This window comes from Sycon ciliatum, chromosome 12, assembly GCF_964019385.1.
Source record: "Sycon ciliatum chromosome 12, ocSycCili1.1, whole genome shotgun sequence".
Taxonomy (NCBI): domain Eukaryota; kingdom Metazoa; phylum Porifera; class Calcarea; order Leucosolenida; family Sycettidae; genus Sycon; species Sycon ciliatum.
Genome location: NC_088654.1, coordinates 24,866,264 through 24,890,253, shown reverse-complemented (window position 1 = coordinate 24,890,253; position 23,990 = coordinate 24,866,264). Strand labels below are relative to the sequence as shown.

Here is a 23,990-nt window from a genome sequence, read left to right as displayed (position 1 = left end):
TAGTTGGCCGCAGCCAGATGAAGGGTAGTTGGGCGCAGCCAGATGTGAACCGGATAACGAGTGAGGTATGGAAGCAAGGACTGAGAACAGAGTGTCTCAGATAGAATAGGCGTGCCAGTGGATAGCAGGAATAGGCCATGATGCAGAACCACTTGGGACCGTCAGATTAATTTTCCTGGACCGAACCCGCCGGGAAAAACCCTCGCGCTGACGGCCGCATTTGCGCATTTGTGAGGGAAAAAACCGGGTGTATATCCCCAATGGTGATTAGGCATCATGTAGGCATGACAAACACATCACAGCAAACACCGGGTATAAAGCAATGATAATCAGGGGCGTACACCGCTCGCCTCCAGGAGTGGTTCCCATGCCAACTGATCAACCAATATCCCGCAGCTGGTGCTCTTATACGTATCGCAAGCAGAAGCCACCATGGCACGCCGGTCAAAAGACTACCCAGGGAAACTTCTCCAACCAGTATAGTTGAAAGCGGCGCTGTTTGCCATCCTTCTGGACACGCACAGGAAACTAAATCCTTCGCCTTCAGTGGCGCACAATGATTGTCGATGATGGAAATCTTTTCCATGTCCGGCAAATTTTGGTGGAATCAGGGATTCCACTGTGGACGTACACTTTCAGAATATCCTTTCCAACACACTCCAATGTCACTGAAGTAAGTATTGGATGATCCAGCACCTTCCAAGAACGGTCGCTCTACAGCTTCGCCGACGATTCCGTCCTCTGTGCTGCTCGTTGCAGACTCAACTTGCAAGTCAGGTGCGTCTGCAATCCCATCTATGGCTTGACCTTCCTCACTGGCTACATGCTTTGCCTCCTGCTCAAAATAGCTCTGAATAGAGCGCTGGCCCTCTGGATGTCGATTCTTCTTTTTTCTTTTCCACAAAGCGAAAGCATCGTCAAAAATGTAACCAACTTTGTCGAAACAAACTTCAAAGGAAATGACTCTGAGATCGAAGAATCGATGTAACTCGTATGTAGAGACTTTGTTGCACCCCGTTAGTTCAGTAGATCTACGCTGTGTCACAAAAATGCCCCAGCAGCACTTTTACACCTGGCCTACAATTATAGTCACCCTCGGGCCTCCTCCTCGGACCGTGAGGCGGGCTGCAGGCGCCTAGGCATGCATCAGGGAGTCGTAAAAAGTCTTTTACGACTCCCTGGTATGCATGCACTGCACTGCACGCTGGGCCTGGATCAAAACATTCTCCGTACCCACATTGAAATTTCCGGGCATCCCGGGAACCGCCCTATGTATGCCCCTGATAATATGCACAGAAATGAATGGTGGGAGGGCAGGGACACTGGTGAGACTCACAACTGACTGAAGAAGTCAGGAAAAGAAGCGACAACAAAGAACACACCAGATGCCATAATTTGCAACTGAAATTTTTTCGCGAGAAATCATTTCTCTTTTCCAGCGATGGATGCAGACGAGGCTCTTCGCCAAATACAAGACGCGGACCAAGCAGATTTCCAAGTAGAGGATATCGCTTGCTCTTCAGGCGACGAGGTAGGAGACTCGGATAACGATTTATTTCGTTTGACAGGGAAGATCGCTTGAAGGACGATCTCTTTTCTGATTTGGAGGAAATAGGATCCGATTCGGCTGACAATATCGCTATTCCTGTTCCCGTTGCTGCTCGTGGACGTGGCGCTGGATGAGACAGAGGACAAGCAGTAGGTGTCGCCGCTGGTGGAAGAGGGCGAGGACGTGGAGCTGCGACAGGGCAAGGACGTGGAGCTACAAGAGGGCGAGGACGCGGAGCTGCAAGAGGGCGAGGACAAGGACGTGGTAGACAGTACAAAAGTTGTAGTGGCTATGATGATGTTGACCAGCTTCAAACCAATACACCTGAGTTCAACATAACCGGGACTGGTTTGAACCTACCTGATAATTTCGCTCCAACATGTGAACTTGATTTCTTCAAACTATATTTCACAGACGAAGTTGTGGATTCAATTGTCAAGTTTACAAATTTGTATGCGCACGAGCATGTCGCTGAAAAAAAGACATACTAGACGGATGGTGTGTGGAAGGAGACCGACCGTGATGAGGTCTATAGGCTCCTTCCATTTATTTTCTTCCAGGGATTTCATCCTCTGCCTGCGACGAGGGACTACTGGCGCGTTACATCGTCGTACAACGGAAATTATGCACGCTGCATGATTCGAACCTACCGGAGGTACTTAGCGCTGATGTGCTTCCTCAAGGTCGTGGACTTCAGGACAGAGGATGTAAATGATCGGCTTCGTAAAGTGCGATACCTTCACGACCATGTGCAGGCAGCCTGCAAGCGTTTGTTCATCCCTGGCAACTGCGTTAGAGTTGACGAGCGCATGGTCAAGTGCAAGGGAAGCGCTCTTTTTCCGCAGTTTATGCCCAAAAACCCCGTCAAATGGGGCTTCAAGGTCTTCGCTGCCTGCGACACCCAAAGCCCCATTGCTGTAAACTTTGAAGTTTACACAGGCCAGCAACCTGGAGGTGAAAATGGCCTGACTCATGCTGTGGTGATGCGGCTTGTCAGTGACGTGCGTGCCAGAAGTGTGATCTACACGGACAATTTTTACACTTCCGAAACCCTGGCCACATCTCTTCGTACCAAGCAAATGTCGTTGGTTGGCACCATCCGCGCGAACCGCACTGGATTTCCAGCCGTATTGCGGACCGACATGAAACAGTTCGAGAAACATGCAGAGCGAGGTGCAACACGCTATGTTCGCAACGGAGATCACCTGTACCAGCAATGGAAGGACAAGCGGTGTGTGTCAATGTACAGCAACATACATCAGGGCCATGAGCATGACACAGTAACAAGAAATGTCAAGATTGATAGTGCACACCAGCAAATGGAAGTGCAGAGGCCAGTGTGCATCAGAGACTGCAACAGCAGCATGGGTGGAGTCGGCACTTTCGATCAGCTGATCGAAACGCACCGTGTGCTTCGCAAAACGAAGAAATACTGGAAGAGTATCTTCTTGGATATGGTCGACATGTGCGCTGTCAATGCATACCACCTCTTTCACTTGTGGCAGAGCCAGCATCTAGGGGTGATAACTCGATGATGCAACTTGCAGCACTCGGATTTCCGCTGTAACCTCATCCGGCAGCTGTCATCGATTGATGAGCATGCACCGCCACCAAAGCGCTCGTATCGCCCAGTGCCTGTTCCACAGGATGTCCAGGTTACTGTTGCTCGGCTTCACATACCTGGAGTGAGGAAAGGAAGAACTGCAGAAACTGCACAGAAGTGGGTAACAAGCAGCGCCAAGTGTGCAACCTAATGCACTACGTGCGATGTTCACCTCAACATCACGAGTGACCGCGACTGCTAAGCCGCTTTCCATGCACGCCACTACCTGTGAAGGATGTCTCATCCCAGTGCTGTGAGCCTACTGTATATTTGTACATAAAGTATTGTTTTATTTCCTTCCTATGGAGCATTCTGAAAATAACGCGGCTATACTCTTGATAATGACAATACGGTGCCTAATATGGTAACATTGGTAACCATGGCAACATTTTAACATACTTTTTTTGGATTCAGCTGAACGATTCCATTCAGAAAAACACAACTTGTAACTACAAATTCTCAAAAACTGTGGAGTTACAGAGGATTATTGTCGGAATGGAAATTTGATCATGTTCTCCAAAACCAGTGGACTCACAAAGGGTTAAGGTAGCTCGATAGGAAATCAAAAACTCCTCTTCTGCGCATCTTTCTGCGCATCATGTGTCTTCGTTTAGCGTTGGAATATCTTCAGTTTTCCTTCCACTTCTGAGGGAGCTGATCCTGTGCTGGTGATGGACAGCGAGGTGAGTATACCGGCGGCAGATATCGGATCCATGTCAAGTGTTAGTAGGAAATCGCCCGCCAGATCGGTCACTAAACCCAGATCTGTTTTGCTAGAGCGTTTCCAGAAGTTGGAGTTATCAGAAGGCCAGATGTTCACTTCCATAAAGACCTTTATGTCCCGATTCGATCAGGCGTCCGGGAGTCTGTCAAGCAGACCGATCCGTCAATAATGATTGGGACTTTATGTTCGAGGGGGAAGATGAGTCCAGCCCAGAGGAAATGCCATGTCTGGCAGATTATGTGACTGCAACTACAAATAGCAGAGAATACAGCGAAGTTTGCCACGTTCGAAGGGTTACTCAAGCAGCCCTCGAATTGCACCACCCTGGTTACGGCTATGATGACAACAAGAAACGACGGACCAAAGGTCCCGTCGCTTGGAGATGCGCAAACTTCGTGACAGGATGTGTTGAAAGCAAACACACTGAGTGTTCGGGTTGTTGTTGTTGTTGTTGTTGTTGTTGTTGTTGTTGTTGTTGTTGTTGTTGTTGTTGTTGTTGTTGTTGTTGTTTGTTGTTTGTATATTTAGAGTCGAAGAACAAACAGGCAAATTAGCCTGATCACATGATATCGACTAAAAAGGAGGATAAAGTATAAAAAGGCCAGTGAAGGTAATGATACTGAGTAGAGTGGGTAATGATACTGAGTAGAGTGGGTAATGAAGGTAATGATACTGAGTAGAGTGGGTAATGATACTGAGTAGAGTGGGTAATGATACTGAGTAGAGTGGGTAATGAAGGTAATGATACTGAGTAGAGTGGGTAATGATACTGAGTAGAGTGGGTAATAAAGTTTTATTCCCGTAGCTATGCAGAAGACGTTACTTCAGTAACGTCTGGCGCTAGCCAGGGTCCACACAGCTTTAATTTGGTATTTGTTTGTGTGTTTGTTTGTTTATTTGTGTCACGCCTGGCGCTATCCCGTATCTGACGGCAAAAAATCATAGGGATGTTATACATTTTTCAATTCTCCTATTTTTTTCAGGCATATCCTGGGATTCGAACCCGCACTATCGCCCTACATGCATTCCCCCATACACTTTGCATTCATACCCATTCTTCCAAGTTGCTTCACGTTATGATCTTGCGTTTGAAAGCCCTATTTGAATATTGCGGGCAGCTGTATGTGGCCAGCTGTGTTTGATGGTACGGTACGGGAGACAGTGTTGTACTACCCTCGATCGTACCTGTCCTAGGCCTTGACAGATTATGCTAGCATAATTTTTCGCATAATTCCTACCAAAATCGAATAATCGCATAATTCGAGGCAAATTGCATACGAATCGCATAAATTGGAATAATCCGCCTGTTCGCATCAAATTCCATACAGCTGTACATGTTCTACAAGTACAAGTACAAGTAGGTGCACCAGGAAGTCGTAGGTTTACGACTCCCTTGATAACATGTCCAGTCCACTACAATCAGTGACGGTCGTAGGTACAATTGTAGGTCGGATGGCGCGTTGACCCCGTTGAACTTTTGCTACTACAGTACAAAGCCCCATACAAAAAATCCCCCTGTTATTTTGCACAGAACCATCATACATTAGCAGCATATGTGAGCATAATGCGGCATAATATGATAACTTTTAGCATAAAAATAGCATAATTCTGCCATTTTTCAGCAATGCGAAAAGCATAATTTCACGAAACTATTAGCATAATCCGTCAAGGCCTAACCTGTCCCGTACCTAACCCTACCGTACCGTACCATCAAAGGCGGCTGGCCACAATGCATATTCAAATAGGGCTTTCAAATGCAAGATCATAACGTGAAGCAACTTAGAAGAATGGGTATGAATGCCAAGTGTATGGGGGAATGCATGTAGGGCGCGATAGTGCGGGTTTGAATCCCAGGTTATGTCTTAAAAAAAGGAATTTTTTAAAGAATTTATAACATCATTATGCTTTTTTTTGTCTAGGTCATCAAGGCAAAAAAGCATATCGTAGGGCCCTGAGCTTCCAAGCTCTCTCGTTAAGCCAGTTAGGCCAATAAAGGAAATGATAATACAGCGGGTAGTGGCATTACTGAAAAGGAGCATGTCCTGTGAGGGATGGTGCTGAGTCGAATAGTCTTTGTCCGAGGAAGCTGAGACTCTCCCTTCCTCCTTTATTCCCAATCGAACTTGCGCACTTCCACCGGAACTGGGTGACTGCACCCTACTAGATGGCGATTTGCATGCAAAATGTCACTAAAGCGCCGTTTGGTCCCTATGAAAGCACAAATGACCGCGATTGGCCCATATCTGGTAGTCTTTTGGACAATGAGTCGACTGGTTTTGGTCCGAAAAGACGGCGATACAGCGTTCGGCTCTTATTCCCAATCGAACATGGCTGAACAAGCGGTCATGTGCTCGTGCGTACACCAGTCACCTGGTCACCGTGCCTGCAGGCTACAGCTTACAGCATGTTTGGTCGAGTTTACGTCACTCGAGTCGAACCTTTGAACCTTTGAGTTGAAACTTGGTGTGAAAGTTGTCGCCTGCTGGCACGGTGACCAGGTGACTGGTGTACGCATGAGCACGTGACCGCTTGTTCAGCCATGTTCGATTGGGAATAAGGGCCGAATAGTACATCGCCGCCTTTTTCGACCAAAACCAATAGACTCAGCATCCAAAAGACTACAAAATATGGGCCAATTGCGGTAATTAGTGCTTTTATAAGAACGAAATGGCGTTTTTAGTGACATTTTGCATACAAATCGCCATCTAGTAGGGCGCAGTCACCCAGTTTCGGTGGAAGGGTGCGAGTTCGATTGGAAATAAAGGAGAAGGGAAATGTCTCAGCTTCCTCGGACCAAGACCATTCGACTCAGCACCCCGAAGACTATAACTGGTGACAATTTGATTTTAGGCTTTACTTCCCCGTTAATTGATGCAAGACACTATGCTTTATGTGCTTATTGGGCATGTTTCCTGAACCCTTCATGTACCACCCATCTAATGTATGTAAGGGGCGATCACAGCCAAAGAAGCAACCATGGTATGAAATCTAGACAACTTTTGTATAAGCAAGTTGTGTTTTCCTGACTCCAGATGTATCACTGCACCCAGGTAAGCATGGATATTGGTACGGCATGTAGTAGTATATGAAGGCCACAGGTGGAATACCCAAAATACGCGCCAATTGTGCATATTTCTGACCAACCAGGGTATCACAAACAAATAGACTGAGAATTAGTTTGTGCTCATGTACCCAGGGCCGGAGGCAGGTTCCGTGGAGCGGTGCGGCCGAAGGGCCATCTTTAAGGGCGGTCCGGGGTCCTCCTCCAGCATTTTTAGGAATTTAGACGGCAAATCCTGCACTCTAGGCGACTCCCTGTACAAAATCATACATCGAAACTTTTTCTCCCCGGTTTTGGACGTTCCACGTGGACCGACTTTTTGGGAAGTTGGTACGGCCATGGCCGTACCGGCTGTACCAGTGGCGCCGGCCCTGGTACCGGGAACATAGGGACAAAACAACTTCATAAGCGTTGTCTCAGTACATGAAGAGCAACAATATACCAGGGTTATGGTCATATTGTCACATATTTGAGGCGAACCAATTGGTTCAAAATTGCAAATTTTGAATTCTTGTGTCAGATTCGAAATCTGTATTTTTCTTCATCTACTCACATCCAGAGAATGAAGTTGAAGACATCACTGCAGCTGTACTTATGGTTGATAAATATGGTGGTAAAGACACACCTGGCAATATGGTGGTAAACACACGCCTGCCCACACAAGCTCTCTAGGCTGCAAAGTTCTGGCATAGAGCTCTCCTTCTCACCACCACCACCACCATCAGTTCGCACCTGGCGCCTGGTCGATGCATGGCTGGCGGTATCCGGCATAGCAGGCTGCTACATCAAGTAGCGCATGGCACATAGATGATGACACAGCAACGACATAGCTCGGTTGCGACGTACGTTTCGTCCCCGCTGGACTCATCAAGCAGTCTTCTTCTTGGATGTCTTCATACGGAGCTTGACTCGGGAGAATGAAGTTGAACACATCACTGCAGCTGTACTTATGGTTGATAAATATGGTGGTAAAGACACACCGGGCAATATGCCGGTAAACACACGCCTTTTCTATAGGACTTCGCGTGGGCAGCACGACAGCCTTTGTGGTTCAAATCAGACGCCGTTCTTTGCAAGATTTTATTTTGAACTACGACGACGACGACTCGTACAGTACTTGCAAATCTCCACGACGCGCTGGATACTCCGAGCATTGAGCTGGAGGTATAGGAGCTGCGATCTCAGCTTGAGCGATCACTGAGGTGAGCGATCTTGGCCGTTCAGCAAAATGGAGCTGATTCCGAGTAGCCGATTACTTTTTTGTGGCTTGCGCTGCTCTTACCTGCACAGCGTAACACGATTATCTATTTTGATGCGGCGCTGTATCAATCAGAATCACCTACCCATCGCTCTCGAAATCCACTCCAACTCTAGCTAGACCTTTCAGGTACTAGTAAACTAACTTGCTAACCAAAATTGGGATGAAATGGGCTGCCAAGTGAGCATTGGCGACATATAAACAAAGCTGAAAGATGAGCGACAACATCGCTGACGCGGACCAAGTAGTGGATCAGGTCATGCATAAAGCGCGATTGAACTCGTACTCAGCACGCAGAGGGTTAATTGATGCAAGACGCTATGCTATATGTGCTTATTGGGCATGTGTCCTTAAAACATTAGAAATACTCACGGATACAAGGATTCGTAAGCGTCGGTGTCCAATTACCATCAGTGCCACAAGATATGTTCTGTGGTGCCGTAGTATTAGCTGTATATCCAGAATCAGTATCACACATCACCGTGAGTTTACTTCCAGCTGTTGTTGGACTTCCAGTTGGGAATGTACCATGAGGTATATTGCCTGGTGGTGATCCACAGTCCCCTGTGTGTGCAGCGGATTAGAAATACAAAAATCATGATTAGTTACATATTATTAACCCCTTTATGCAGGGGAAAAAACTGTACGCACACTGAACTGTTTGATCTCGACTCGCATCAAATTCCAGCTCCGAACGAAATTTAATGTTGGGTTAGCTTTTGGGCTAACCCTAGTTAGCGATAAGACCGATGCGCTGCTCTCTATCTCATGCTAGCTGCGACCGAGCTGGCTTTACACGTGCACTCAACTGCTGCGCATGCGCGCCCAAATCGCCTTGGGTAGCTTTTGCTGCGCTGACTTTGGCTTGCGCTTTCCTTTGCAGTGTCACTGAGCAGCAACCGGAATTTGTTTGTTGAGAATAGAATTAATTATTCAGACTCCTTGTAGATTCCTCGCAGCCGTTTACTGCACGACAAACATGTTGTCTGCCTCTGAAGCACGCCGTATGAACGTGTCGGACTTGCGGGCCGAGCTGGAAGGCCGTGGGCTGAATTCGAGCGGAACAAAGCCCCAGCTTCTTGCCCGTTTGCTGCTCAGTATCCAGGACACGTCGAGCTCGGCGGCACGGGAACCTCGATCTCCGTCGGCCACGCCATCCTTGCGGCAGGAGCACGAGCAGGAGCACGAGCAGGATCTGGAGAGTGCTGCAGCAGCTTCTCCGACTCCCCAGATCCCGGACCGGAGCAGGAATGACGATTTGCGCCAGTTTGTGCGGCAGGAAGTACATTCCGCCGTCACCGTTGCCTTGTCGGAGGCGATCGCTCCAATGCTGGCCACCATCACTGCCCCTGGATCCGCTGGAACTCAACCTTCGGCTGAGTCTTCCAACGCTGGTAATCTCTCCGTTCCCCAGACTATACGAGAGAAAATATTGAAGGGTGACTTTGTAGATTTCACCCAGCTGCTGCCCGATACTATCGCCACCTCGTATTCTGCCCCACGCCAGCTTCAGCTGCAGTTCAGCAGTGGCGGCCAGTCTCTGGAGGTGGTGGAAGGTGGAGCGGCGCAGCCCGTTCGTCGACGCGTCCACGACTTGCCGACATGGCTGGAGGCATGGACTCTCTTCATGAACGTCGTGTGTTCTGCCAACCCGTCCCGCCTGCAGGAGATGCTCTCCTACCAAGCCACCATAGTTGCAGCCAACAGGCAATACTATCCGGAGGCTTGGCTGTCGTACGACACCCAGTTTCGCTCTGCCATTTCTGCTCAGCCAGGCAAGCGCTTTGACGTCATCGACATAAATATGTGGCAAATGTCCGTGACTAGCCGATCAAGGCCCACATGTGAGTCCTGCCGCCTCATCCAACCCGGAGGCGGCCAGTGTCCCTTTCGTCCGCAACGTAACAACCAGCACGCCTTCAATGGAGTCCGTACGGTGTCTAATGGCCAACCGATCTGCCGGAACTTCAACGCTGGGCGTTGCAGTCTCAGCACGTGCAAGTACGCCCATGTCTGCAACCGCTGCGGGTCCAAGGACCACAACGGATCTAAGTGCGGTAGGCACCAGTAACTCTGCTGCTTTGGCTGCAGCTCCCGCGATTGTACATATTTCTCCCTGCACTTCACGTTCTACTGATTTCACAAGCGCATGTCCTGCTGTCCACACACCCCTCTCTGTTTCTCGCTTCGAATCACTGCTCCGTAACCACCCTGACAGTTCATTGGCTTCGTATGTTATTAACGGCCTCCGCTGCGGCTTTGACATTGGCTTCACCGGCAACCGCATAACTAACCAGCACTCGTCCAACCTCTCATCAGCATTCCAGCACTTTGCATTTGTGTCTGCACAGCTCACCGCTTCCTGCAACGCCGGCTACACGGCTGGCCCATTTGACTCGCCCCCATTCCCATTTATGTACTGCTCTGGCATTGGCGCTGTTCCGAAAAAGAATGGCAAGCTACGCTTGATACACCACCTGTCCAGCCCTACCGGCTCCAGCGTTAACGACGGGATCCCTGCCGAGCCTTTCTCTTTGCAGTACATCAGCATTGATGAAGCCATTAACATCATTATGTCCTCCCCGTCTCCTGTCTATCTCTCTAAACTCGATGTGAAGAGTGCTTTTCGTCAAATACCTGTCCGCCCACAGGATTGGCATCTCATCGGCATCCTGTGGCAGGGGAAGTACTACTACGACCGTGTCTTGCCATTTGGGCTCCGCTCTAGCCCGGCGGTATTTGATGCAGTGGCAGCCACCATCGAATGGATAATGCACCACGAATTCTCCATCCCTAATTTGCTGCATTTCCTGGACACTTACTTGTGCGTGAGCGTGGGCCAGGCAGTGGCGAATCGGCAGCTGGCCATTCTTCTCCGTGCATTCTCATACCTCGGAGTCCCGCTCGCGCCTGCAAAGGTGGAAGGCCCGTCTCGTACCCTGACATTCCTGGGCATTATCCTGGATTGTGAGAAGATGGAAGCCCGGCTCCCTGACGACAAATTGGCCGACATCTAGCGCCTGTTGACTGCAGCGAGCATCAACCCCACCATGTCTCAGCGTGAACTCGAATCTCTTCTGGGGAAACTCTCCTTCGCTGCAAGAGTCATCGTACCCGGCCGGACATTTATGCGGCGCCTGTGGTCTATTTGCAGTCGCTACCAGCAGCCTCACTACCGCATCAGTCTGACTACCGAGTGCCAGGAAGATATCCAATGCTGGCTACGGCTCCTGGAACAATGGAACGGAAAATCATTCTTCCTGTTCCCAGATTGGACACCATCTCCGGACTTGGAGCTGTTCACTGATGCCAGTGGCACCCTGGGCTGGGGCGCATTCAACAGCGGCCGCTGGCTTCAAGGGACCTGGTCGCCTGAGCAACTCACTCACAGCATTGAGTGGAAGGAGCTCTACGCGTTGGTCACAGCGTGCTGCACGTGGGCCAAGGAATGGCGCCAGCTTTGTATCACAATGCACTGCGAAAACAAGGCTGTGGTAGATTGCATCCGCTCCGGCACATCCAAGTCACCGCCAGTGATGACCCTGATCAGGGAGCTGTTCTTTGTGTGCGCCCGCTTCAATTTCACCGTCACTGCTGCTCACATTGCTGGCCAGTCTAACTGCATTGCCGATTCGCTGTCTCGTTTCCGCATGGAGGAATTCCGACGTCTCGCCCCAGCTGCTCAAGCACAACCAGACCGAGCAGTGCTGCCATCCCAGTCGATGTAATATAGCCTTGACATACAGGTACCGATTGTCATTGCTAAATTGCCGTATTGAGAACCTGCGTTGGATTTCATCCATCTGCATGCCTACCTTTATCCATCTCGTGCCTTAATCACTTGTTCTTAGCTCTCGTGCATTGGTGGTGAACGCTTGCTGGGGTGCCGTGTGCTGGTTTTCTGGGAACAGCTTCCTTCAACTGGTTGCTTTGCTGCTACTATCTCTGCTTAAAATTGCATACTATTGGTCGGCTGTTTGCGACGTCAATCAGTAGTCATTGCACCCGGTCGCGGGTACTATTGCCGCTCAAGCATGAGCGATTGCTTTGGCTGTTTGCAACGCCAACTGCTTCACCCTGGTTGGCTGTTTGCAACGTCGATCAGGGAACTTTGCACCCGGTCGCGGGTACTGCTGCAGCTCAGTCGTGAGCGATCACTTTGGCTGTTTGCAACGCCAATCGCTTCACCAGTTGATCGAAACCAGCACACTGGTGTACCCCAATCATCCTTGTGCGGTGTTGTGAGAATACGTGGGTATGCATGCAGCTTTGCTCTGTGACTTTCCATTGCATGTAGTCACTTGGCTCTCCCATTTCCTATACACTGCTCTGATGCATTCGGGTGCAAGCGCTAAATGTTGGGTTAGCTTTTGGGCTAACCCTAGTTAGCGATAAGACCGATGCGCTGCTCTCTATCTCATGCTAGCTGCGACCGAGCTGGCTTTACACGTGCACTCAACTGCTGCGCATGCGCGCCCAAATCGCCTTGGGTAGCTTTTGCTGCGCTGACTTTGGCTTGCGCTTTCCTTTGCAGTGTCACTGAGCAGCAACCGGAATTTGTTTGCCACCCACCCTCCCATTCCCACATTATATAGGTGGGAACAGCTTCCTTCAACTGGTTGCTTTGCTGCTACTATCTCTGCTTAAAATTGCATACTATTGGTCGGCTGTTTGCGACGCCAATCAGTAGTCATTGCACCCGGTCGCGGGTACTATTGCCGCTCAAGCATGAGCGATTGCTTTGGCCGTTTGCAACGCCAACTGCTTCACCCTGGTTGGCTGTTTGCAACGTCGATCAGGGAACTTTGCACCCGGTCGCGGGTACTGCTGCAGCTCAGTCGTGAGCGATCACTTTGGCTGTTTGCAACGCCAATCGCTTCACCAGTTGATCGAAACCAGCACACTGGTGTACCCCAATCATCCTTGTGCGGTGTTGTGAGAATACGTGGGTATGCATGCAGCTTTGCTCTGTGACTTTCCATTGCATGTAGTCACTTGGCTCTCCCATTTCCTATACACTGCTCTGATGCATTCGGGTGCAAGCGCTAATTCTCATTTCACTCCACCTTGATGGATTTTTATCATCCTGGGCTCGTTGTAAAGATCAGGAGCAAGCGAATCCATCCTGGCAGCTCTCAGCTCCATAACGTTAGACACATCAGGGCCACTTCCACATCCTCTCCAAACTACTCCACCGTGCCTCGGAACGGCACAACAACTCAATTTCACATTCTTGTTCGGCTTCTTGCCCAAATTCAACCGATTTTCACAATTCAAACTGCGCTGCAAAGCTGAGATCCAAGCGCTTCATTTGATGTCCATCACGCATGCGCCGTGCCAAAGGTAAATCCCCTGGCACGCTCCTCAACAAAAAGGAGTTTTGAACAAAATAATTCGCTTTCCTTCTGGCCCGTGATTTCCGTGTTCATCTTCTTGCCGCTCAATGAATTCTTATCCTATCGCGACAAACCTTATATCTCTGGACAGATGAGGTCAAGACCTTTCCAACTGTGTACTGACTGTCGCGATGCGTTTATGTTTGACAAAATTACGTCAGTTTGTACACTGGTCTATGCACTGCGATATATCGCGCGAATTTTTTTGCGAGTTAACTCGTACGTACTTGGTCCGCGTCAGCAATATTGTCGCTTATCTTTTGACAATATGAACTTAGACTTTGGACATGAACGCGTGCACTTGAAGTGATACAACTTGGTAGGATGGACGGTAAGGTATAGAATGACAACTAGCTATGAGGAATTTATTGTCCAAGGAAGGATTCCTACTTTTTCGGTCCTCCTCGTCGCTGCTCTCGGCGATGGTGACAAATATTTTTGCTCGGGATTGACGCTGCCTGGCAATTTTCTAAAGAGAAGTCGATCGTGACGGTCGCCTTTTCTATAGGACTTCGCGTGGGCAGCACGACAGCCTTTGTGGTTCAAATCAGACGCCGTTCTTTGCAAGATTATATTTTGAACGACGACGACGACGATTCGTACAGTACTTGCAAATCTCCACGATGCGCTGGATACTCCGAGCATTGAGCTGGAGGTATAGGAGCTGCGATCTCAGCTTGAGCGATCACTGAGGTGAGCGATCTTGGCCGTTCAGCAAAATGGAGCTGATTCCGAGTAGCCGTTTACTTTTTTTGTGGCTTGCGCTGCTCTTACCTGCACAGCGTAACACGATTATCTATTTTGATGCGGCGCTGTATCAATCAGAATCACCAACCTATCGCTCTCGAAATCCACTCGAACTCTAGCTAGACCTTTCAGGTACTGTATATCACCTTATTTTCGGTGTTGTAAAATTTCGGTAAAAGCCAGCCCCTGACCTTTCGGTATAAGGATAAATTCGGTATGCATGGCACCAAAAAAAAAAAAAAAAAAAAAAAAAAAAAAAAACGCTCTTGCACTACCGGTAATATCTCCGGCTAGGCTCCACATATCATTTTGTTACAATATGTAGTATACCGGTACATGTACTATACCAGTATACAAGTAATAGTTGATTTTTTTAAATTTTATTAGTGCAATTAGGAGTATAATCGATGCAGACATGGCCAAACAACAACGAGTTCATGGAATTTTTAAGGATTTTTATGTTATTCAAAATCGATTTTCGTGTTCCGCTCATCAGTGAATAGTATCGGAACTGAGGGTACTGTGTACAAAAATAGAACATTTTATAACAGCATAATTAATTAAAAGTGTGAACAACAAAGGAAGTGCTACAGCATTACATAATAGGTGTCAAACATAGTGCTAACGTATATAACTGAGTGCAGCCACAAAGCAAGAGGTGATACAGTGCAACATGACACAACATTTACATCTGATAACCAGCTACGAGAACAACTTTAGCGCGACTACATGCTTCTTTTGTTTACAAAGAACAGGATTATGCACACGAATACATACAGCTTCCAGAACCTTCAACTGCTTAACATAACTTGCACGGCACAAAACAGAAAAGTGAGAATCATCGTACACACTACGACAATCTGGACGTGATAACAAGTGACAAAATACAGCTGACTTTTTGCTCACGTCGCTCTCTTCCGTCTTATCCCGCTCCTTTCCTTCGATCTCCTCCGCCTTATCCTCGTCCTCCGTCTCATCTTCATCATCATCGTCCTCATCACCACCATCATCATCATCAGTCACTTCCTCATCATCCGTTTGATGCTCAGTCTCACTGCACTCCTTATCAGCCTCCAACATGGCTCCATCATCTCCACCAGCATCACAAGTCGTTTGACCGCTGCTCCGCGTCACCGTTGCTGGGTTCTCTGCTACTGCACACCCATTTCCACTGTCCATTTTGCGTGGGCCAAGTCCATTCCGTGCATAAATTTCAAGTGAATAGTTTGCTGTGCTTCTTCTGGGTCTATGGGTGAGGATATTCGTCCGTCCACGACTTTATGGCTTGCCAAAAATACATAAAACCAATTGTCCTTTGCGACCGATACTATCAATGGTTTCATCTCCACAGTACAGCATTTCTAAGTGGCTCTGTGTTATTCTCGGGGTCGTACAAAGTTATTACTGTACGCGCACAGTGAAAGACAGTTTCCAGTTTGTAGATATCTTGCGCTCTCATCAGGTTCCCGTTAGTGCTCATATGTGTTCATTTGACGTAGTATCATTGTTCACGAACGTACCATTGGATGAGACAATCGATATTTGTGCTGATGTACTGTATCGAAATGATTCGGTAGATACTCCTTGGTTGTCGGAGACAGCCTTCCGTAAGTTAATGTCCTTGGTCACTACTGGCGTAGAGTTCTCGTTCAACGACATAATGTATCGGCAGGTGGACGGTGTGGCCATGGGGTCCCCCCTTGGACCCGTTTTGGCAAATATATTCGTTGGATACTGTGAATGCTTGATCAATGAGTCGATGTGGCCTAAGGTATACGTTCGTTTCGTCGATGATTCTTTTACATATTTTGATTCCGTTGAGCAATGTGACACATTCTTTCATCATCTAAACAGCCTACACCCAGCGCTTAGATACACATGTGAGCATGAGCATGACAACAAACTCGCCTTTCTGGATGTGCAGGTAGAAAAATCTAATAACAGTGTCGTAACATCAGTCTACCGAAAGCCCACTTTCACTGGGCAGTACATCGTCTATGATTCATATTGCTCACATCAATACAAGGTGAACCTGGTGCGTAACCTGGTGGGGAGAGCAAAGCGGCTCTGCTCTGAAACGAAGCTCAACGACGAGCTGGAATTTCTCAGATCAATATTCCTTAACCTCTTTAGCACGACGCTACCTGAGCGCGCCCCACGTCAACACCTGTAAAAGTCGCATTTTCCCATGAAAGTACTAGCTGCTCAAGGATCGATAACTTTACCTTCCCTTGGACGAATTCCACGATCTTGAGCTTCCTGGAAAGGTCGTGAGACGAGGGACAAACTGGTATCAAACCCAGCTCGGAGCGAAACCAAAACCCCGTGCTACAGTCTGGCAAACTTCATCCACGCGCTCGACAGACTTGAGCACGGCCAAAACTAACCAAGCTCAAATATTCAGCTGCCATTTCGGTCTCCTTGCTCGTATCGAGCTCAAATTTTTTGTGAGGACTCACGGGATCCACTACCATCATTTGAATCTTGTTTCCATGGCAGCAGGTAGCGCAAAAAGGATCCATGATGGAAAATACGCGTTCTGCAGACTGCGCAAAAAAATCGAGTTGAAATTTGCCGTGTCGAGTCGCATATCTCAACAACCGGTAGTCGCATCGCTTCGGCGATTGTTTCTATCGCCAGCTGAGAGTTTTCTCTTGCAGATACATGTTTCGATTGTGAGAATCGACCAAGTATTGAGTGAGTTGCGATAGTTTGAACAAGTCACTATGGACTCAACACGGACCCCACGACTATGAGATGCAGGTTCACTGTACAGTGTACAGCGCGCGTCGTACTAGTACGACGGCCGTGGGGCATGCAACTCATGTGCGTCGTACTAGTACGACGCTCGCGCTAAAGAGGTTAAGAATGGATACCCACATGACTTATTGAACAAAATACTGAAGCAAGAATCTAATAACAAAGATACATTCACAGGTCCTCGAAAGTGTCCTATCTACTTATGCCTGCCTTGGAAAGGCAACGCGTCTGTCAGCATGTCCAGAGCTATCAAGACCCTAGTCAATAAAACATACTTTGCTGCCCACTTCATCCCCGTGTTCACCGCGGTACGTGCGTTCATGGTGAGGAAGGATGTCCTACCTCCCCAGCTTTCAAGCCATTTGGTTTATCTCTTTGAGTGCCGGAATTGTGCTGCCCGGTACGTTGGTAGGACTCTTCAACACCTGAACGCACGTATCAGACAACATGTGCCGTTGCACTTATTACCACCAGCAGCCAGAGCAAAGCGGCCAAAGCGTGGTAGGCCGTGTAAGAACCCAGTTAGCTTAGTAGACAAACACGCTGTGCCGACAGCGCCGGCTGTTCCCGTGCCACCACCGGCCCCACCACCTGGGGTGCCGTGGGTGGCTGGGGCTTGGGTGGGTTTGCCATCATTGACCTGGCCACCACTTCTCGACCCACTGCAAACGGCAGCGGAGCCTACTCTAGCACAACATCATCGTCCTGGAATGGAGGAGGGGCCACCGAGAGACACTGAACCTTCAAATCGGCAGTTGCCCTTGCCTCCGCCTGAGCCACCCCCTTTACCTTTGGTGACTACCGAGACGGTGGTCCCCCCGGTGCTGGGATCCACGGTGCCGACTGTGTCTGGACAGAGGGGGAGATCATCGACAAACCAAAATGAAACCAATATCCTCACCCATAGACCCAGAAGAAGCACAGCAAACTATTCACTTGAAATTTATGAACGGAATGGACTTGGCCCACGCAAAATGGACAGTGGAAATGGGTGTGCAGTAACAGAGAACCCAGCAACGGTGACGCGGAGCAGCGGTCAAACGACTTGTGATGCTGGTGGAGATGATGGAGCCATGTTGGAGGCTGATAAGGAGTGCAGTGAGACTGAGCATCAAACGGATGATGAGGAAGTGACTGATGATGATGATGGTGGTGATGAGGACGATGATGATGAAGATGAGACGGAGGACGAGGATAAGGCGGAGGAGATCGAAGGAAAGGAGCGGGATAAGACGGAAGAGAGCGACGTGAGCAAAAAGTCAGCTGTATTTTGTCACTTGTTATCACGTCCAGATTGTCGTAGTGTGTACGATGATTCTCACTTTTCTGTTTTGTGCCGTGCAAGTTATGTTAAGCAGTTGAAGGTTCTGGAAGCTGTATGTATTCGTGTGCATAATCCTGTTCTTTGTAAACAAAAGAAGCATGTAGTCGCGCTAAAGTTGTTCTCGTAGCTGGTTATCAGATGTAAATGTTGTGTCATGTTGCACTGTATCACCTCTTGCTTTGTGGCTGCACTCAGTTATATACGTTAGCACTATGTTTGACACCTATTATGTAATGCTGTAGCACTTCCTTTGTTGTTCACACTTTTAATTAATTATGCTGTTATAAAATGTTCTATTTTTGTACACAGTACCCTCAGTTCCGATACTATTCACTGATGAGCGGAACACGAAAATCGATTTTGAATAACATAAAAATCCTTAAAAATTCCATGAACTCGTTGTTGTTTGGCCATGTCTGCATCGATTATACTCCTAATTGCACTAATAAAATTGCTTTCTCCACGCCGACTCTTTTTTAAATTTGACAATGATTTTCATGATTTTTACATATTTTTGGTATTTCGGAAAATTTAGGTGTAATGTTAAATAAGGTGATCTAGGACCAGTACCGAAGTTACCGAAATTTAAATTACACCGAAATAAAGGTGTTATACAGTACTAGTAAACTAACTTACTAACCAAAATTGGGATGAAATGGGCGGCCAAGTAAGCATTGGCGACACATAAACAAAGCTGAAAGATGAGCGACAATATCGCTGACGCGGACCAAGTAGTGGATCAGGTCATGCATAAAGCGCTATTGAACTCGTACTCAGCACGCAGAGGGTTAATTGATGCAAGACGCTATGCTATATGTGCTTATTGGGCATGTGTCCTTAAAACATTAGAAATACTCACGGATACAAGGATTCGTAAGCATCGGTGTCCAATTACCATCAGTGCCACAAGATATGTTCTGTGGTGTCGTAGTATTAGCTGTATATCCAGAATCAGTATCACACATCACCGTGAGTTTACTTCCAGCCGTTGTTGGACTTCCAGTTGGGAATGTACCATGAGGAATATTGCCTGGTGGTGATCCACAGTCCCCTGTGTGTGCAGCGGATTTGAAATACAAAAATCATGATTAGTTACATATTATTTTACCCTTTAAGCTCGGGAAAAATCTTGACTCGCATCAAATTCCATAATTCTCATTTCCCGTGTTCTGCACTTCGCATGTGAGAAGTCACGCCCAGTCGAGGTGATTCAGGTCGCGTGTGTGAAGTAGGATCCATGCAACCGCGGAATAGCCCCCTTGCTCGAACCCAGACAATAATAAGGGGATCGGTCTATTAATTAAACCAATTGTTTTGAGATTGACGGCATATCCATCAGAACAACTTATTGTCTTGGATTTTCCTGTGGTTGTATCACGTCCTATCGGATATGTACCTCCAGTTTGATTTGTGGGCACTCCACAGTCTCCTAACAATCCAGTTCCAAAGCAATGGAATAGTTCAAATTGTTTTGAAAGATAATGTCCATAGATAAAAATTGGCTTGTGAGCAACACTGGCTCACACTCAATCTCTGCTTTTCACAAATTCATTTCAGGGAAAAGATTCAACGTTTTGGTTATAAAATAATCATCATCAGGAATGAAGTAGGTACTTGTGTAACTGATATACAGTCTCAGCACTCAAAGCACATACTTGTAGTTACGTTTGTAGTTATCATTCGTTCATTGTCTCACAAGGAGAAGAAGAAGACCAAGGGCAGTGCAAGTATGCGCACTGCTATCCATGCATTCCTACGGTGTACTATTTATGTGTATACAAATTACGTGTGATGAAGTAGCCATGCTACACTATCCTACTTCTACCAAAAATTCGCGCCCTCGTGAATAGAGAAATAAAACAGAGAAAAAAACTCAGGACATAGCAAAACCGAGCAGGCAGTCCAGCATTGCGAGCGAGATGGGCTCTGACGACAGCAGGCTACAACTAGGGTCATGGTCAACTGCTTGCAGAGCAGGCACCGTGAGGCATCAGATGAGAACCGAATATTCCTTCTGATCCAACTGCATTAGCCGAGAACGCATGGTACGACTAGTGCCAGAAACCTTCCGGAGGGCGAACAAATTTTCCACTCACCACATTGTACCTGGGCAAAACCACTGAGAGGTTGACATCCACAGCTTTGGCAGCAGCCAACTCAGTTTCGGAGAGGCCAGCTAATACAGGAGTTGCGACATCCTCAGATGCCGTTGCGGCAGGGGAACTGGCTCGCTCCGGCTGATCTGCAGAAGTCTCGAGATGGGATCGATGCGCCTCCGGCAACAAGGTACGCAACAGACCATCTGGATTCAAGTACTGCCGACCAGGCCGGTGAACAGAAGTGAAGCTATACTCCAAGAGTTGCTCCACTCACCGAGCTTTGCGACCGCGTGGTTTCTTAATGGACATCAACGGTGTGAGGGCAGTGTTATCAGTACGGGCAATGAAATTCCGACCTAGCAAATAGTGCTGGAACTGATTGGCAAAAAGCACAAGGGCAAGTGTTTCCCGGTCTGACGCGTACTTCCTCTCTACCTTCGTCAATACCCGGCTGCCAAAGGCAATGGGTGTTCCTCGCCATCTTGAATTTGACTGAGGACAGCTCCAATGGCCACCTTGCTTGCATTAGTATCTAGAACAAAGCTGTCAGACGAAACAGAAAAGTCAGGATATGCTAACACTGGGGCTGTGGTCAGTGACCGCTTCATAGACGTCAACGCCGCATCACTACTCTTAGTCCATGTAAAGCTTGCACCCTTGCCTGCTAATACATTTAGTGAAGCGGAGCGCTGAGCAAAACCACGGATGAAGCGGCGGTAAAACCCGGCGTACTCCAGAAACACCTGTACACCTCGTTCACACTGGGGTACGTTCCACTTCACAATAGCCTCAACCCTGGTGGGATCCGGAGCCAAACCTTCAGCCGAAACTTCATGGCCAAGGAAGAGCACCTTCCATTGGAAAAAAGAACATTTTTCCAAGTTTACCTTTAGACCAACAGTACGAACCCGGCCAAATACAGACTGCAGGATCTGGAGCTGTCCAGTGAACGTAGAGCTGGCATTCAATACACTGTTGAAGAATACTTGACAGAATGGTTGGTTAGACACACTACATAAACCATGAAGCACTGCTTCCATTACACGGTGGAACGTCGCTGGACCATTTCTACAGCCAGACATAACCAAGAAATCACACAAACCCAACGGTGTCGTAACGGCAGTCTTTGCCGTATCGTCTTCGTGCTTAGGAACCTGCCAATATCCTTACGCTAAATCCAGGCAAGTGAACCATGAACAGCCAGAGAGTGAGTCCAATATGTCATCAATACGTGGGATAGGATACGCATCTGGCTCCGCAATACTGTTCAACTTGCGGTAGTCGATACATAATCGGAGAGAAACGGCCTTCATGGGAACAAGAACTATGGGCGACGCCCAGGGTCTAATAGACTCGGTAAGTATACCACGGGACAACAGATCATCCATCCAGCAAAGCTTGCAAAGAGCGCGTAGGCTGCTTAACCCTTTGTCCTTTTGCCCAAAATGTATGTGAGGGGTACCTGCTTCAACAAATCCACTCACCATACCCAAGCAGCTGATATTTTGTATGTACACTTTATGTTTTCCTGAAAGCTTATGATATTTGTGAACTAAAAATGCAGTTTAGGTTGAATTCCTCAGATAGGCGTGGCTAAACAAGAGTATCAAAAATGATTTTTTTGCAAAAATCTGCGAAATTTCAAAGTTCAAGTTCTTTCCTATGTATAATAATGTGCAATTTGTACAAGTATGACCTGGAGTAGAAGCCCTGGCATGTTGGGCAAACACGGAGCATTAGCCAGAGGAGTGCCAGTGGCGAAATGCTCGACATTTCGGCCCCGTGCGGCTACTCTCCTCGCTCTGCGCGGCTGTCGACCATGAGTTTGACGGCGCGCAGGTGACGGAGATCTGGACCTCTCTGGGATCGGACTACGCTCCCGCTCCACGTGCTGCGGCACTCTAGCTGTCCCTGCCGCTCCACGACGGATAAGACACAGCGGTGGTACACTCTCTTCACCACTCGAGTGCTGTTCTGCCGATCCTGCACTTAAATCGGAGCGGTCGACATGTCCGACAGTTGGGTCGACGGTTACGACACAATAATCCGCGTCGTCATCAAAATCAGAATCAACACCTTCAACTAAGGCTTCGTCCAGTTAGTTCTCTTCATCAGAGGACATAGGATTGTCGCTTGGGTCACTCTAGCTATCCTCAAACAAGCGCTTCATCTGCATCAAGCCACCTGCGTGCTGCCATGTCGGAAGTTACGGCGCAAGCAAACTTCGGCTTTGATTTCCTGAAATTTTTCAAATGGCAACTAGCCCCAGCGACCCATGTATCATCCTCTACATAGCATAGGCTGTGTGCACGTGAATTTTCATGTGGATCGGGTGATCCGCGTAGCTTCCAGGTCGCTTTGAACATGCGTGGGTTGAACCGTACACAGGTGTACGGTTCAAGTATGGGCGAAAGGACAAAGGGTTAACTGGCTGTACATCACCAGCACTACTACTATGTGGCAAAACATCACAAGAACCAAAATCACCCTCCTGCAAGAGAAACAAGTCATGATTCTCACGAAGAAGCTCTGTCAGCCTGTTCTTTTCAGCAGGCGCGTAGCACCGCCGTTGGCGGTGGTCCGGCCAGGGGGGGGGGGGGGGGGTCGGGAGGGGATCTGCCCCGCGGAATGTTTTTGAAATTAATGTGCAAAATCCTGCATTCTGGGCACTTTTGGCATTGTTTTACTATGGTGGTCGTGGTCGGGCGAAAAAGTGGTCCGGCTTTGGCCGGACCAGCCGGAGCGGCTGCTACGCCCCTGTTCAGGTACTGCCAGATGATTCCGAGACTCAACATACGTACGGATTATCTCGGCACGTTCAGGGGATAGCACAAACGGTTGCATATCCGCAACAGATGAATCAGCAGGATCATCATCCTCTCCAATCAAGTTATCGGGTACAGGAGATAATTGTGCAATACCAACATCTTTAGCAATTTGTACTGGATAGTCAGAGTGATTCTCCAACACAACTACCGCACCGGACCTGCCAGATCAAACCGTAACCACACTGGGGGTCACAGACACATCTGCCAAGGACGACGAGGGCACTGAACGCTTCAGGGGTCGACCTCGGACGACTTTGGTAACGGTCTTGCAGACGGAACTGTCATCATGGCATGGACTTACCATCCACCAGCCGCTAGATGCTGACGCAGTCCGCACAATGGCAGCGGACCGACAGGCATGGCGTGGAGCTTGCCCCACCTAACAGGACTGATTCTCGTGATCCACTTTATTCCGCCGGGCATGTTGTATGCATATTCTACATTATTTTATACTTTGGATGAAATTTTCCATTAGTCCTATTGGTATTGTTGCTAACGGCTTTTGTTGACGTCAGTTCTGTCATTTCATTGTATCGTATTACTCTTCAGACATCAATCCTGAATGGCATAAGCGAAAGTGGCACCCCCGCCACCTACGCGGACATGCTTTTAATATAATAATATAAATAATAGTGCCAGGG

The 23,990-nt window shown here is 48.1% G+C and overlaps 1 protein-coding gene across 1 annotated transcript in view; it reads right to left on the bottom strand.

Annotated features, from left to right (window-relative positions):
- LOC135827823 (receptor-type tyrosine-protein phosphatase delta-like) overlaps nucleotides 1-23,990 on the bottom strand; it is a 362,685-nt gene that overhangs the window by 308,134 nt on the left and 30,561 nt on the right. Inside the window, exons 5-6 of the mRNA XM_065340252.1 lie at nucleotides 19,282-19,473; nucleotides 8,568-8,759 (exon numbers count right to left, since the gene is read on the bottom strand). Coding sequence (XP_065196324.1) covers nucleotides 8,568-8,759; nucleotides 19,282-19,473 — 384 coding nt within the window. The remainder of the gene's footprint in view (nucleotides 1-8,567; nucleotides 8,760-19,281; nucleotides 19,474-23,990) is intronic.